Consider the following 16,914-nt stretch of genomic DNA (forward strand, 5'->3'; position numbering starts at 1 on the left):
TCCGTCATCATGAAGTGCTTTGAGAGACTAGTCAAGGACCATATCACCTCCACCCTACCTGACACCCTAGACCCACTCCAATTTGCTTACCGCCCAAATAGGTCCACAGACGATGCAATCTCAACCACACTGCACACTGCCCTAACCCATCTGGACAAGAGGAATACCTATGTGAGAATGCTGTTCATTGACTACAGCTCGGCATTCAACACCATGGTACCCTCCAAGCTCGTCATCAAGCTCGAGACCCTGGGTCTCGACCCCGCCCTGTGCAACTGGGTACTGGACTTCCTGACGGGCCGCCCCCAGGTGGTGAGGGTAGGCAACAACATCTCCTCCCCGCTGATCCTCAACACTGGGGCCCCACAAGGGTGCATTCTGAGCCCTCTCCTGTACTCCCTGTTCACCCACAACTGCGTGGCCACGCACGCCTCCAACTCCATCATCAAGTTTGCGGACGACACAACAGTGGTAGGCTTGATTACCAACAACGACGAGACGGCCTACAGGGAGGAGGTGAGGGCCCTCGGAGTGTGGTGTCAGGAAAATAACCTCACACTCAACGTCAACAAAACTAAGGAGATGATTGTGGACTTCAGGAAACAGCAGAGGGAACACCCCCCTATCCACATCGATGGAACAGTAGTGGAGAGGGTAGCAAGTTTTAAGTTCCTCGGCATACACATCACAGACAAACTGAATTGGTCCACTCACACAGACAGACACGCCTCTTCAACCTCAGGAGGCTGAAGAAATTCGGCTTGTCACCAAAAGCACTCACAAACTTCTACAGATGCACAATCGAGAGCATCCTGGCGGGCTGTATCACCGCCTGGTACGGCAACTGCTCCGCCCTCAACCGTAAGGCTCTCCAGAGGGTAGTGAGGTCTGCACAACGCAAACTACCTGCCCTCCAGGACACCTACACCACCCGATGTCACAGGAAGGCCATAAAGATCATCAAGGACATCAACCACCCGAGCCACTGCCTGTTCACCCCGCTATCATCCAGAAGGCGAGGTCAGTACCGGTGCATCAAAGCTAGGACCGAGAGACTGAAAAACAGCTTCTATCTCAAGGCCATCAGACTGTTAAACAGCCACCACTAACATTGAGTGGCTGCTGCCAACACACTGACACTGACTCAACTCCAGCCACTTTAATAATGGGAATTGATGGGAAATGATGTAAATATATCACTAGCCACTTTAAACAATGCTACCTTATATAATGTTACTTACCCTACATTATTCATCTCATATGCATACGTATATACTGTACTCTATATCATCGACTGTATCCTTTTGTAATACATGTATCACTAGCCACTTTAACTATGCCACTTTGTTTACATACTCATCTCATATGTATATACTGTACTCAATACCATCTACTGTATCTTGCCTATGCTGCTCTGTACCATCACTCATTCATATATCCTTATGTACATATTCTTTATCCCCTTACACTGTGTACAAGACAGTAGTTTTGGAATTGTTAGTTAGATTACTTGTTGGTTATTACTGCATTGTCGGAACTAGAAGCACAAGCATTTCGCTACACTCGCATTAACATCTGCTAACCATGTGTATGTGACAAATAAAATGTGATTTGATTTGATTTGAACTGGCCTCCCTGGTTAAATAAAGGTGTTCTCCACTAGCCTCCCTGGTTAAATAAAGGTTAAATAAATATATTAAAACATTTTTAACATGACCCCTTTTGCCTATTCCCTGCCTGTACTTTAGCCTATTGGATTTCCTGTTATCAACCTACTGCCTGATCTCCGGGTACTGTACTGTTGCCTTTTTGGACCTCCTGTGTATGACCTTCTGCCTACCCCTGGGCCCAGCTACCTGCCTCCTCCTGTGTATGACCTTCTGCCTGCCCCTGGGCCCAGCTACCTGCCTCCTCCTGTGTATGGCCTTCTGCCTGCCCCTGGACCCAGCTAAATGCCTCCTCCTGTGTATGGCCTTCTGCCTGCCCCTGGACCCAGCTACCTGCCTCCTACTGTGTATGGCCTTCTGCCTGCCCCTGGACCCAGCTACCTGCCTCCTACTGTGTATGGCCTTCTGCCTGTCCCTGGACCCAGCTACCTGCCTCCTCCTGTGTATGACCTTCTGCCTGCCCCTGGACCCAGCTACCTGCCTCCTACTGTGTATGACCTTCTGTCTGCCCCTGGACCCAGCTACCTGCCTCCTCCTGTGTATGACCTTCTGCCTGCCCCTGGACCCAGCTACCTGCCTCATCCTGTGTATGACCTTCTGCCTGCCCCTGGACCCAGCTACCTGCCTCCTCCTGTGGTCTTTTACAATAAACACCTGCTGCGCCCTGCGCTTGAAACCAGCTCTCTGTCTCCCATTGTGTTCATTACACATACAGCTCTGACACAGACATTTACTCCAAATCCAGAACAAATTCAATAAAGCGTGCAGTATTAAATAGAGCCATTACAGCATGGAACTCCATTCCATCTCATATTGCACAAATGAACAGCAAACCTGGTTTCAAAGAACTGATAAAGCAACGCCTCACAGCACAACACCTCTCCCCTATTTGACCTAGATAGTTTGTGTGTATGTATTGATATGTAGGCTACTGTATATGGCCTTTTTGTATTTTTTGTTATGTAGTTCTGTCCTTGAGCTGTTGTCTATTAATGTTCTGTATTATGTCATGTTACAAGTTTTTTGTGGACCCCAGGAAGTGTAGCTGCTGATTTTGTAAATGGGGATCTGAATAAAATACCAAATACACCGAGACACAGTAATACACCGAGACACAGTAATACACAGAGACACAGTAATACACAGAGACACAGTAATACACCGAGACAAAGTAATACACCGAGACACAGTAATACACAGAGACACAGTAATACACAGAGACACAGTAATACACCGAGACACAGTAATACACCGAGACACAGTAATACACCGAGACACAGTAATACACCGAGACACAGTAATACACAGAGACACAGTAATACACCGAGACACAGTAATACACCAAGACACAGTAATACACAGAGACACAGTAATACACCGAGACACAGTAATACACCGAGACACAGTAATTCACCAAGACACAGTAATACACAGAGACACAGTAATACACCGAGACACAGTAATACACCGAGACACAGTAATACACCGAGACACAGTAATACACCGAGACACAGTAATACACCGAGACACAGTAATACATAGAAACACAGGGACACAGTAATACACGGAGACACAGTAATACACCAAGACACAGTAATACACCAAGACACAGTAATACACAGAGACACAGTAATACACCAAGACACAGTAATGCACAGAGACACAGTAATACACCGAGACACAGTAATACACAGAGACACAGTAATACACAGAGACACAGTAACACACAGCAATAGCCGGGGACTTGAATGCAGGGAAACTTAAATCCGATTCACCAAATTTCTATCAGCATGTTAAATGTGCAACCAGAGGGAAAACAAATCTGGAACACCTTTACTCCACACATAGAGATGCCTACAAACTCTCCCTCAGCCTCCATTTGGCAAAATGGACCATAATAACTATAATTCTATCTCCCTGATTCCTGCTTACAAGCTAAAATTAAAGCAGGAAGCACCAGTGACTATAATAACAAATTGGTCAGATGAAGCAGATGCTAAGCTACAGGACTGTTTTGCTATCAAAGACTGGAAAAGGTTCCTGGATTCTTCCGATGGCATTGAGGAGTACACCACATCAGTCATTGGCTTCATCAATAAGTGCATTGATGACGTCGTCCCCACAGTGAGCGAGGGTACATACCCCAACCAGAAGGCATGTATTACAGGCAACATCTGCACTGAGGTAAAGGCTAGAGCTGCCGCATTCAAGGAGCAGGACTCTAACCCAGAAGCTAATAAGAAATCATTTTATTCCGTCAGACGAACCACCAAGTGTCAATACAGGACTAAGATCGAATAGTACTACATGGGCTCTGATGCTCGTTGGATGTGGCAAGGCTTGCAAACCTTTACAAAATATAAAGGGAAGCACAGCCAAGAGCCTGACACGAGAGTGACACGAGCATACCAGACAAGCTAAACTACTTAAATGCTCACTTCGAGGCAAATAACACTGAAACACGCATGAGAGCACCAGCTTTTCCGGAAGACTGTGTGATCACACTCTTCGCAGCCGATGTGAGTTAACAGGTCAACATTCACAAGGCCACAGGGCCAGATGGACTACCAGGACGTATGCTCTGGGCATGCACTGACCAACTGGCAAGTGTCTTCACTGACATTTTCAACCTCTCCCTGTCCGAGTCCGTAATACCAACATGTTTCAAGCAGACCACCATAGTGCCTGTACCCAAGAACACTAAGGTAACCTGCCTAAATGACTAATGACCCGTAACACTCACGTCTGTAGCCATGAAGTGTTTTGAAAGGCTGGTCATGGCTTACATCAATACCATTTTCCCAGGAACACTAGACTCACTCCAATTCGCATACCGCCCAAACAGATTGACAGATTATGCAATCTCAATCACACTCCACACTGCCCTTTCCCACCTGGACAAAAGGAACACCTATGTGAGAATGTTATTAATTGACTACAGCTCAGCATTCAACATCACAGTGCTCCCAAAGCTCATCAATAAGCTAAGGACCCTGGGACTAAAAACCTCCTTCTGCAACTGGATCCTGGACATCTTGAAGGGGCCTCCCCTAGGTGGTAATGGTAGGCAACAACACATTTGCCAGGCTGATCCTCAACACTGGGGCACTTCAAGGGTGCGTGCTCAGTCCCCTCCTGTACGCTCTGTTCACTCATGACTGCACGCCCAGGCACAACTCCAACACCATCATTAAGTTTGCCGTTGACATAACAGTGGTAGGCCTGATCACTAATAACGACGAGACAGACTATAGGGAGGAGATCAGAGACCTGACCGTGTGGTGCAAGGACAACAACCTCTCCCTCAACATGATCAAGACAAAGTAGATGTGGACTACAGGAAAAAGAGGCCTGAGCATGCCCCCATTCTCATTGATGGGGCTGCAATGGAGCAGGTTGAGAGCTTCAAGTACCTTGGTGTCCACATCACCAACAAACTAACATGGTCCAAGCACACCAAGACAGTTGTGAAAACCTATTCCTCCTCAGGAGACTGAAAAGATTTGACGTGGATCCTCAGATCCTCACAAGGTACTACAGCTGCACCATCGAGAGCATCCTGACTGGTTGTATCACTGACTGGTATGGCAACTGCTTGGCCTCAGACCGCAAGTTCACTACAGAGGGTAGGGCAAATGGCCCGGTACATCACTGGGGCCAAGCTTCCTGCCATCCAGAAAGGCCAGCATGCCGGAGTTGCCGCTTCACTGTTGATGTTGAGACTGGTGTTTTGCGGATACTATTTAATGAAGCTGCCAGTTGAGGACTTGTGAGGCGTCTGTTTCTCAAACTAGGCACGTTATTGTACTTGTCCTCTTGCTCAGTTGTGCACCAGGGCCTCCCACTCCTCTTTCTATTCTGGTTAGTGCCAGTTTGCGCAGTTCTGTGAAGGGAGTACTACACAGTGTTGAACAAGATCTTCAGTTTCTTGTCAATTTCTCGCATGGAATTGCCTTAATTTCTCAGAACAAGAATAGACTGACGAGTTTCAGAAGAAAGTTATTTGTTTCTGGCCATTTTGAGCCTGTAATCAAACCCACAAATGCTGATTCTCCAGATACTCAACTAATCAAACAAGGCCAGTTGTATTGCTCCTTTAATCAGAACAACAGTTTTCAGCTGTGCTAACATAATTGCAAAAGGGTTTTCTAATGATCAATTAGCCTTTTTAAAATGATAAACTTAGCTAACACAACGTGCCATTGGAACGCAGGAGTGATGGTTGCTGATAATGGGCCTCTGTACGCATATGTAGAAATTCCATAAAAAATCAGCCGTTTCCAGCTACAATAGTCATTTACAACATTAACAATGTCTACACTGTATTTCAGATCAATTTGATGTTATTTTAATAGACAAAGACATGTTTTTCTTTAAAAAACAAGGGCATGTCTAGGTGAGCCCAAACTTTTGAGCGGTAGTGTCGTAATACACAGAGACACCGAGACACCGAGACACTGAGACACTGAGACACAGAGACACAGAGAAAGAACTCAGAGACACAGAGACACAGAGAGACAGAGACAGAGAGACACAGAGACAACGAGACACCGAGACACAGAGACACAGAGAAAGAACTCAGAGACACAGAAACACAGAGAGACACAGAGAGAGACAGAGAGACAGAGACAAAGAGACACAGAGACACAGACAGACAGAGACACAGTAATATACAGAGACACAGAGACACGAGACACCGAGACTCAGAGACTCAGAAATACAAACAGAGAAACAGTAATATACAGAGACACAGAGACTCAGAGACACAGAGACACAGGGACACAGAGACTCAGAGACACAGAGACTCAGAGACACAGAGACACAGGGACACAGAGACTCAGGGACACAGAGACTCAGAGACACAGGGACACAGAGACTCAGAGACACAGAGACACAGGGACACAGAGACTCAGAGACACAGAGACTCAGAGACACAGAGACACAGGGACACAGAGACTCAGGGACACAGAGACTCAGAGACACAGGGACACAGAGACTCAGAGACACAGAGACACAGGGACACAGAGACTCAGAGACACAGAGACTCAGAAATAAAAACAGAGAAACAGTAATACACAGAGACACAGAGACTCAGAGACACAGAGACACAGGGACACAGAGACTCAGAGACACAGAGACTCAGAAATAAAAACAGAGAAACAGTAATACACAGAGACACAGAGACTCAGAGACACAGAGACTCAGAGACACAGAGACACAGAGACACAGAGACTCAGAGACACAGAGACACAGGGACACAGAGACACAGGGACACAGAGCCTCAGAGACACAGAGACTCAGAGACACAGAGACTCAGAGACACAGAGACTCAGAGACACAGAGACACAGGGACACAGAGACTCAGAGACACAGAGACACAGGGACACAGAGACTCAGAGACACAGAGACTCAGAAATAAAAACAGAGAAACAGTAATACACAGAGACACAGAGACTCAGAGACACAGAGACTCAGAGACACAGAGACACAGAGACACAGAGACTCAGAGACACAGAGACTCAGAGACACAGAGACACAGGGACACAGAGACTCAGAGACACAGAGACTCAGAAATAAAAACAGAGAAACAGTAATACACAGAGACACAGAGACTCAGAGACACAGAGACTCAGAGACACAGAGACACAGAGACACAGAGACACAGAGACTCAGAGACACAGAGACACAGGGACACAGAGACACAGGGACACAGAGACTCAGAGACACAGAGACTCAGAGACACAGAGACACAGGGACACAGAGACACAGAGACTCAGAGACACAGAGACTCAGAGACACAGAGACTCAGAGACACAGAGACTCAGAGACTCAGAAGTGCAAACAGAGAAACAGTAATACACATATTGAACCCGTTTAAGTTGAAAGGCACAAAGTTGCCTTTTAAAGCGGTTGCGGTTACCCTGAGACGAGCCCTGTGACACTGTGGGGGTCCTGTACCAAAACATAGAACGCTTCTCCTCACAATCTCCCCTTTCCACAGTGTGGTCACATTAGTTGGTAGTTGATATTATTATGTTACTTAGATTGACACATCGGTTCATCAATAGACTCTAGGGGGATTTATGAACCAGTACATGGCTGCTTAGTGTCTGTGTGTGAGACCTGAGTTACAGAGATGAAAAAACAAATACAAAGACCTGAGTTATAGAGATGATAAAACAACTACAAAGACCTGAGTTATAGAGATGATAAAACAACTACAAAGACCTGAGTTATAGAGATGATAAAACAACTACAAAGACCTGAGTTATAGAGATGATAAAACAACTGCAAAGACCCGAGTTACAGAGATGATAAAACAACTACAAAGACCCGAGTTACAGAGATGATAAAACAACTACAAAGACCCGAGTTACAGAGATGATAAAACAACTACAAAGACCTGAGTTACAGAGATGATAAAACAACTACAAAGACCTGAGTTACAGAGATGATAAAACAACTACAAAGACCTGAGTTACAGAAATGATAAAACAACTGCAAAGACCCGCGTTACAGAGATGATAAAACAACTACAAAGACCTGAGTTACGGAGATGATAAAACAACTGCAAAGACCCGAGTTACAGAGATGATAAAACAACTACAAAGACCCGAGTTACAGAGATGATAAAACAACTACGAAGACCTGAGTTACAGAGATGATAAAACAACTACAAAGACCTGAGTTACAGAGATGATAAAACAACTACAAAGACCTGAGTTACAGAGATGATAAAACAACTACAAAGACCTGAGTTACAGAGATGATAAAACAACTACAAAGACCGAGTCCAAATGGCACCATATTCCCTTCATAGTGCATTACTTTGAGCAGGGTAAATAAGGAATACGGTGCCATTTGGGATGCAGCCTCTGTTCTCTTCTCAGATTTCTCCTCTCTCTGCTCCAGCTGGACATGATCCACGTGTTGTTGATGTTTTAGTTATTTCCCGTGCTGTGGCGCTTCAGGAGGGCGTCTTATGTTCACGTTATCGGTCCCATGTTCAGTTTGGGTGGTGACGTGACCGTGCAGTGTGTTGTAGCAACAGCGTAGTAACTGTGTTGTAACTGTGTAGTAACAGTGTAGTAACAGCGTAATGACCTCATAGTAACAGGGTAGTAACAGTCTAGTAACAGCGTATTAACAGGGTAGTAACAGCGTAGTAATGGTGTTGTAACTGTGTAGTAACAGCGTAGTAACAGCGTAATAACAGCGTAATAACAGCGTAGTACCAGGGTGGTAAATGTGTAGTAACAGTGTAGTAACACCGTAGTGACTTTGTAGTAACAGCGTAGTGACTGTGTAGTGACAGCGTAGTAACAGCATAGTAACAGCTTAGAAACTGTGTAGTAACAGTGTAATAACAGTGTAGTAACAGTGTAGTAACAGCGTAGTGACTGTGTAGTAACTGTGTTGTAACTGTGTTGTAACTGTGTAGTAACAGTGTAGTAACAGCGTAGTGACCTCATAGTAGCAGGGTAGTAACAGTCTAGTAACAGCGCAGTAACAGGGTAGTAACAGCGTAGTAACGGTGTTGTAACTGTGTAGTAACAGCATAGTAACAGCGTAATAACAGCGTAATAACAGCGTAGTAAAAGGGTGGTAACTGTCTAGTAACAGTGTAGTAACACCGTAGTGACTTTGTAGTAACAGCGTAGTGACTGTGTAGTAACAGCATAGTAACAGCATAGTAACAGCTTAGAAACTGTGTAGTAACAGTGTAATAACAATGTAGTAACAGTGTAGTAACAGCGTAGTGACTGTGTAGTAACAGCGTAATAACGGTGTTGTAACTGTGTAGTAACAGCATAGTAACAGCGTAATAACAGCGTAATAACAGCGTAGTAAAAGGGTGGTAACTGTGTAGTAACAGCGTAATAACAGCGTAATAACAGCGTAGTACCAGGGTGGTAAATGTCTAACAGTGTAGTAACAGCGTAATAACAGCGTAATAACAGCGTAGTACCAGGGTGGTAAATGTGTAGTAACAGTGTAGTAACGCCGTACTGACTTTGTAGTAACAGCGTAGTGACTGTGTAGTAACAGCGTAGTAACAGCATAGTAACAGCTTAGAAACTGTGAAGTAACAGTGTAATAACAGTGTAGTAACAGTGTAGTAACAGCGTAGTGACTGTGTAGTAACAGCGAGTGACTGTGTAGTAACAGCGTAGTAACAGCATAGTAACAGCTTAGAAACTGTGTAGTAACAGTGTAATAACAGTGTAGTAACAGTGTAGTAACAGCATAGTGACTGTGTAGTAACAGCGATTGACTGTGTATTAGCAGCTTAGTAACAGCATAGTAACAGTGTAGTAACAGCGTAGTAACAGCGTAGTGACCGTGTGGTAACAGCGTAGTGACTGTGTAGTAACAGCGTAGAGACTGTGTAGTAACAACGTAGTGACTGCGTAATAACAGCGTAGTAACAGTGTAGTAACAGCGTAATAACAGGGTAGTAACAGCATAGTAACAGCGTAGGAACAGGGTAGTAACACTGTAGTAAACGCACAATAACAGTGTAGTAACAGTGTAGTAACAGTGTAATAACAGCGTAGTAATAGGGTAGTAACAGCGTAATAACAGTGTAGTAACAGCATAATAACAGCATAGGAACAGGGTAGTAACAGTTTAGTAACAGCGTAATAACAGCGTAGGAAAAGCATAGTAACAGTGTAGTAAAGGCATAGTAACATCGTAGTGACTTTGTAGGAACAGCGTAGTGACTGTGTTTTAACAGCGTAGTAACAGCATAGCAACAGCTTATAAACAGTGTAGTAACAGTGTAATAACAGTGTAGTAACAGTGTAGTAACAGCGTAGTAACAGCGAGTGACTGTGTATTAGCAGCGTAGTAACAGCATAGTAACAGTGTAGTAACAGCGTAGTGACTGTGTAGTAACAGTGTAGTAACAGCGTAGTAACAGCGTAGTGACTGTGTAGTAACAGCGTAGTGACTGCGTAGTAACAGCGTAGTGACTGTATAGTAACAGCGTGGTGACTGTGTAGTAACAGTGTAGTAACAGCATAGTGACTGTGTAGTAACGGTGTAGTAATGGTGTAGTAATGGTGTATTAACAGTGTATTAACGGTGTAGTAACATCGTAGTAACAGTGTATTAACGGTGTAGTAACGGTGTAGTAAATGTGTAGTAACAGTGTAGTAATGGTGTAGTAACATCGTAGTAACAGTGTAGTAACGGTGTAGTAACTGTGGAGATGAATATGTAGTAACAGTGTAGTAACAGTGTAGTACCGGTGTAGTAACATCGTAGTAACAGTGTAGTAACAGTGTAGTGACAGTGTAGTAACGGTGTAGTAACGGTGTAGTGAATGTGTAGTGAATGTGTAGTAACAGTGTAGTACCAGTGTAGTAACATCGTAGTAACAGTGTAGTAACGGTGTAGTAACAGTGTAGTAACGGTGTAGTGAATATGTAGTAACGGTGTAGTGAATGTGTGGTAAGAGTGTAGTAACAGCACCCTGCTCCTCTCTCCTCTCTAGGGGCCAGTATTCAGTATGAGCGTATGGGTGGGGACGTGACTATGCAGTGTGGCTCTCTGGACAGCGAGGCCAGCGTGACGTGGAAGGTAAACGGGACGGACGTGAAGGCACGCCACCGGGAGGAGGGGTCTAGACTCATACTGATGGAGGTGGACCTCTCTAACAACGGACTCTACACCTGCTTCCAGAACCCCAACGGAGAACGACGGGACCAAATCAACCTACGTATCGGAAGTGAGTTCTAATAAAGATCCTATCCCGTCTCTCTCTTCCTCCTTCTCCCCTCTCTCTCTTCCTCCTTCTCCCGTCTCTCTCTTCCTCCTTCTCCCCTCTCTCTCTTCCTCCTTCTCCCGTCTCTCTCTTCCTCCTTCTCCCGTCTCTCTCTTCCTCCTTCTCCCCTCTCTCTCTTCCTCCTTCTCCCGTCTCTCTCTTCCTCCTTCTCCCGTCTCTCACTTCCTCCTTCTCTCGTCTCTCTCTTCTCATTCTCCCCTCTCTCTCTTCCTCCTTCTCCCGTCTCTCTCTTCCTCCTTCTCCCCTCTCTCTCTTCCTCCTTCTCCCATCTCTCTCTTCCTCCTTCTCCCCTCTCTCTCTTCCTCCTTCTCCCCTCTCTCTCTTCCACCTTCTCCCGTCTCTCTCGTCCTCCTTCTCCCGTCTCTCACTTCCTCCTTCTCCCGACTCTCTCTTCCTCCTTCTCCCCTCTCTCTCTTCCTCCCTCTTCTCCCATCTCTGTCTATTTTTATTTCTTTACGTAAGTACGTTATAACAAGCAGATTGTCACCCTCTTCCTTGACCACATTCTCTCACCCTAGTAAAACCTAAACCTACTTGAAGGTAACAGTGCTTGCTGTTGCCCCTAGTGGCCTCCTGAAGTCCTCAGACAAGAATGGATGTGGTTTACTGACTTGTGTCACGGTTGACCTGGCTGGACAGGCCTGTATATGTGTGTGACAGGCATTGTCATGGGAAGAAGGGGTCCTGAGGGTGCTGCAGAACCCCCTGAAGAAATAAAAAATGAATGTATACATATAGCCATATATACGATGACAGGACAGACCAGTGTGTGTGTGACAGTGCTGAGAGGAGAAATCAGAGATGTGTCCCAGTGTGTGTGTGTGTGTGTGTGAGTGAGTGTGTGTGTGTGTGTGTGTGTGTGTGTGTGTGTGTGTGTGTGTGTGTGTGTGTGTGTGGGTGTGTGTGTGTGTGTGTGTGTGTGTGTGTGTGTGTGTGTGTGTGTGTGTGTGTGTGTGTGTGTGTGTGTGTGTGTGTGTGTGTGTGTGTGTGTGACAGTGCTGAGAGGAGAAATCAGAGATGTGTCCCAGTGTGTGTGTGTGTGTGTGTGAGTGTGAGTGAGTGTGTGTGTGTGTGTGTGTGTGTGTGTGTGTGTGTGTGTGTGTGTGTGTGTGTGTGTGTGTGTGTGTGTGTGTGTGTGTGTGTGTGTGTGTGTGTGACAGTGCTGAGTGGAGAAATCAGAGATGTGTCCCAGTGTGTATGTGTGTGCGTGTGTGTGACAGGCCAGTATGTGTGTCTGTTTGTGTGTGACAGGCCAGTATGTGTGTCTGTGTGTGTGTGACAGGCCAGTATGTGTGTCTGTGTGTGTGTGACAGGCCAGTATGTGTGTCTGTGTGTGTGTGACAGGCCAGTATGTGTGTCTGTGTGTGTGTGACAGGCCAGTATGTGTGTCTGTTTGTGTGTGACAGGCCAGTATGTGTGTCTGTGTGTGTGTGACAGGCCAGTATGTGTGTCTGTGTGTGTGTGACAGGCCAGTATGTGTGTCTGTGTGTGTGTGACAGGCCAGTATGTGTGTCTGTGTGTGTGTGACAGGCCAGTATGTGTGTCTGTGTGTGTGTGACAGGCCAGTATGTGTGTCTGTGTGTGTGTGACAGGCCAGTATGTGTGTCTGTGTGTGTGTGACAGGCCAGTATGTGTGTCTGTGTGTGTGTGACAGGCCAGTATGTGTGTCTGTGTGTGTGTGACAGGCCAGTATGTGTGTCTGTGTGTGTGTGACAGGCCAGTATGTGTGTCTGTGTGTGTGTGACAGGCCAGTATGTGTGTCTGTGTGTGTGTGACAGGCCAGTATGTGTGTCTGTGTGTGTGTGACAGGCCAGTATGTGTGTCTGTGTGTGTGTGACAGGCCAGTATGTGTGTCTGTGTGTGTGTGACAGGCCAGTATGTGTGTCTGTGTGTGTGTGACAGGCCAGTATGTGTGTCTGTGACAGTGCTGACAGTGTATAGTGCACTACTTCTAACCAGGCTCATAGGGTGTGTAATGCTCATGTCTCTCTGGTCAGAAGTAGTGGAACATAAAGGTAACGGGAAAGCGTCCCTAGTAGGAAGGGGAAGAGGTATTGTAGCATTGTTTATTACAGTTCACAGTTTATTCGCCATGGCACTCGATACAACAGGTGTAGAACAGTACAGTGAAAGTCTTACATTGAGAGCTCCAATAATGCAGTGATTATAATACATATAATATAGACAATAATACATATATTAATACATATAATATAAACAATAATCACAAAAATATAGAAAATAATATAGACAAAAATATAGATAATAATATAGATAATAATATAGACAATAATCACAATAATATAGATAATAATATAGACAATAATGTAGATAATAATATAGACAATAATCACAATAATATAGATAATAAAATAGATAATAAAATAGATAATAATATAGACAATAATCACAATAATATAGATAATAATATAGACAATAATCACAAAAATATAGATAATAATATAGATAATAATCACAATAATACAGAAAATAATCACAATAATATAGATAATAATCACAAAAATATAGATAATAATATAGACAAAAATATAGATAATAATATAGATAATAATCACAATAATATAGACAATAATCACAATAATATAGATAATAATCACAAAAATATAGATAATAATATAGACAAAAATATAGATAATAATATAGATAATAATATAGACAATAATCACAATAATATAGATAATAACATAGACAATAATCACAATAATATAGATAATAACATAGACAATAATCACAAAAATATAGATAATAATATAGACAATAATGTAGATAATAATATAGACAATAATCACAATAATATAGATAATAAAATAGACAATAATCACAATAATATAGATAATAACATAGACAATAATCACAAAAATATAGATAATAACATAGACAATAATCACAAAAATATAGATAATAACATAGACAATAATCACAAAAATATAGATAATAACATAGACAATAATCACAAAAATATAGATAATAATATAGACAATAATGTAGATAATAATATAGACAATAATCACAATAATATAGATAATAACATAGACAATAATCACAAAAATATAGATAATAATATAGACAATAATGTAGATAATAATATAGACAATAATCACAATAATATAGATAATAACATAGACAATAATCACAAAAATATAGATAATAATATAGACAATAATGTAGATAATAATATAGACAATAATGTAGATAATAATATAGACAATAATCACAATAATATAGATAATAAAATAGACAATAATCACAATAATATAGATAATAAAATAGACAATAATCACAATAATATCGATAATAATATAGACAATAATCACAATAATATAGATAATAACATAGACAATAATCACAAAAATATAGATAATAATATAGACAATAATGTAGATAATAATAACGACAATAATCACAATAATATCGATAATAATATAGACAATAATCACAATAATATAGATAATAACATAGACAATAATCACAAAAATATAGATAATAATATAGACAATAATATAGATAATAATATAGACAATAATCACAATAATATAGATAATAATATAGACAATAATGTAGATAATAATATAGACAATAATCACAGTAATATAGATAATAAAATAGATAATAAAATAGATAATAATATAGACAATAATCACAATAATATAGATAATAATATAGACAATAATCACAATAATATAGATAATAATATAGATAATAATCACAATAATATAGATAATAATCACAATAATATAGACAATAATCACAAGAATATAGATAATAATAAAGACAATAATAATAATAATATAGATAATAATATAGGTAATAATCACAATAATATAGATAATAAGAAAGATAATAATCACAATAATTTAGAAAGTAATATAGACAATAATCACAATAATATAGATGACAATATATATAATAATATAGACCTACTACCAGTAATATAGACACTACTAATATAGATAACAATATAGATACTACTACTACTACTACTACTAATAATATAGATAACACTAATAATAATAATAATATATATACTACTACTACTAATAATGATATAGATACTACTAATATAGATAACAATTTAGATACTACTACTACCAATAATAATATAGATACTACTACTAATAATAATAATAATAACAATATAGACTACTACTACTACTAATAATATAGACACTACTAATATAGATAACAATTTAGATACTACTACTACTACTAATAATAATAATATAGATAACACTAATAATAATAAGAAGAAGAATATATTTACTACTAATAATAATAATGATATATATACTACTAATATAGATAACAACATAGATAACACTAATAATAATAATAATATATATACCACTACTAATAATAATAATGATATATATACTACTAATATAGATAACAACATAGATAACACTAATAATAATAATAATACATATACCACTACTAATAATAATAATGATATATATACTACTAATATAGATAACAACATAGATAACACTAATAATAATAATAATATATATACCACTACTAATAATAATAATGATATATATACTACTAATATAGATAACAACATAGATAACACTAATAATAATAATAATACATATACCACTACTAATAATAATAATGATATATATACTACTAATATAGATAACAACATAGATAACACTAATAATAATAATAATATATATACCACTACTAATAATAATAATGATATATATACTACTAATATAGATAACAACATAGATAACACTAATAATAATAATAATACATATACCACTACTAATAATAATAATGATATATATACTACTAATATAGATAACAACATAGATAACACTAATAATAATAATAATATATATACCACTACTAATAATAATAATGATATATATACTACTAATATAGATAACAACATAGATAACACTAATAATAATAATAATATATATACCACTACTAATAATAATAATAATATAGACACTACTAATATAGATAACAACATAGATACTACTACTACCAATAATAATATAGATACTACTACTAATAATAATAATAATAACAATATAGACTACTACTACTACTAATAATATAGACACTACTAATATAGATAACAATATAGATACTACTACTACTACTAATAATAATAATAATACTATAGATAACACTAATAATAATAATAATAATAATAATAATATATATACTAATAATAATAATAACGATACAGATACTACTAATAATATTAATAATATAGATACTACACCTACTAATAATAATATTGGTAATAATATTGATAATAACAATGTAAAAAAAAGAAGAATAATTTCTATAATAATAATATAGATAAAAGTAATATATATATATATATATATAATAAAACTATTAATAACATAGATAATAATAGAATATATGATTAAATAAAAACACACAAGAGCTACAATGAGAGTTAAAGAAACA

The 16,914-nt window shown here is 40.0% G+C and overlaps 1 protein-coding gene across 3 annotated transcripts in view; it reads left to right on the plus strand.

Moving 5' to 3' along the window:
• The window catches only part of cntfr (ciliary neurotrophic factor receptor), a 538,142-nt gene that overhangs the window by 247,263 nt on the left and 273,965 nt on the right, over nt 1-16,914 (plus strand). For all 3 annotated transcript variants that reach the window (XM_036936729.2, XM_090191542.1, XM_090191543.1), the window contains exon 3: nt 11,170-11,403. In XM_036936729.2, the coding sequence (XP_036792624.2) occupies nt 11,170-11,403 (234 nt within the window). The remainder of the gene's footprint in view (nt 1-11,169; nt 11,404-16,914) is intronic.

The sequence above is a fragment of the Oncorhynchus mykiss genome, chromosome 12 (assembly GCF_057628025.1).
Source record: "Oncorhynchus mykiss isolate SJ-2025 chromosome 12, ASM5762802v1, whole genome shotgun sequence".
Lineage (NCBI taxonomy): Eukaryota > Metazoa > Chordata > Actinopteri > Salmoniformes > Salmonidae > Oncorhynchus > Oncorhynchus mykiss.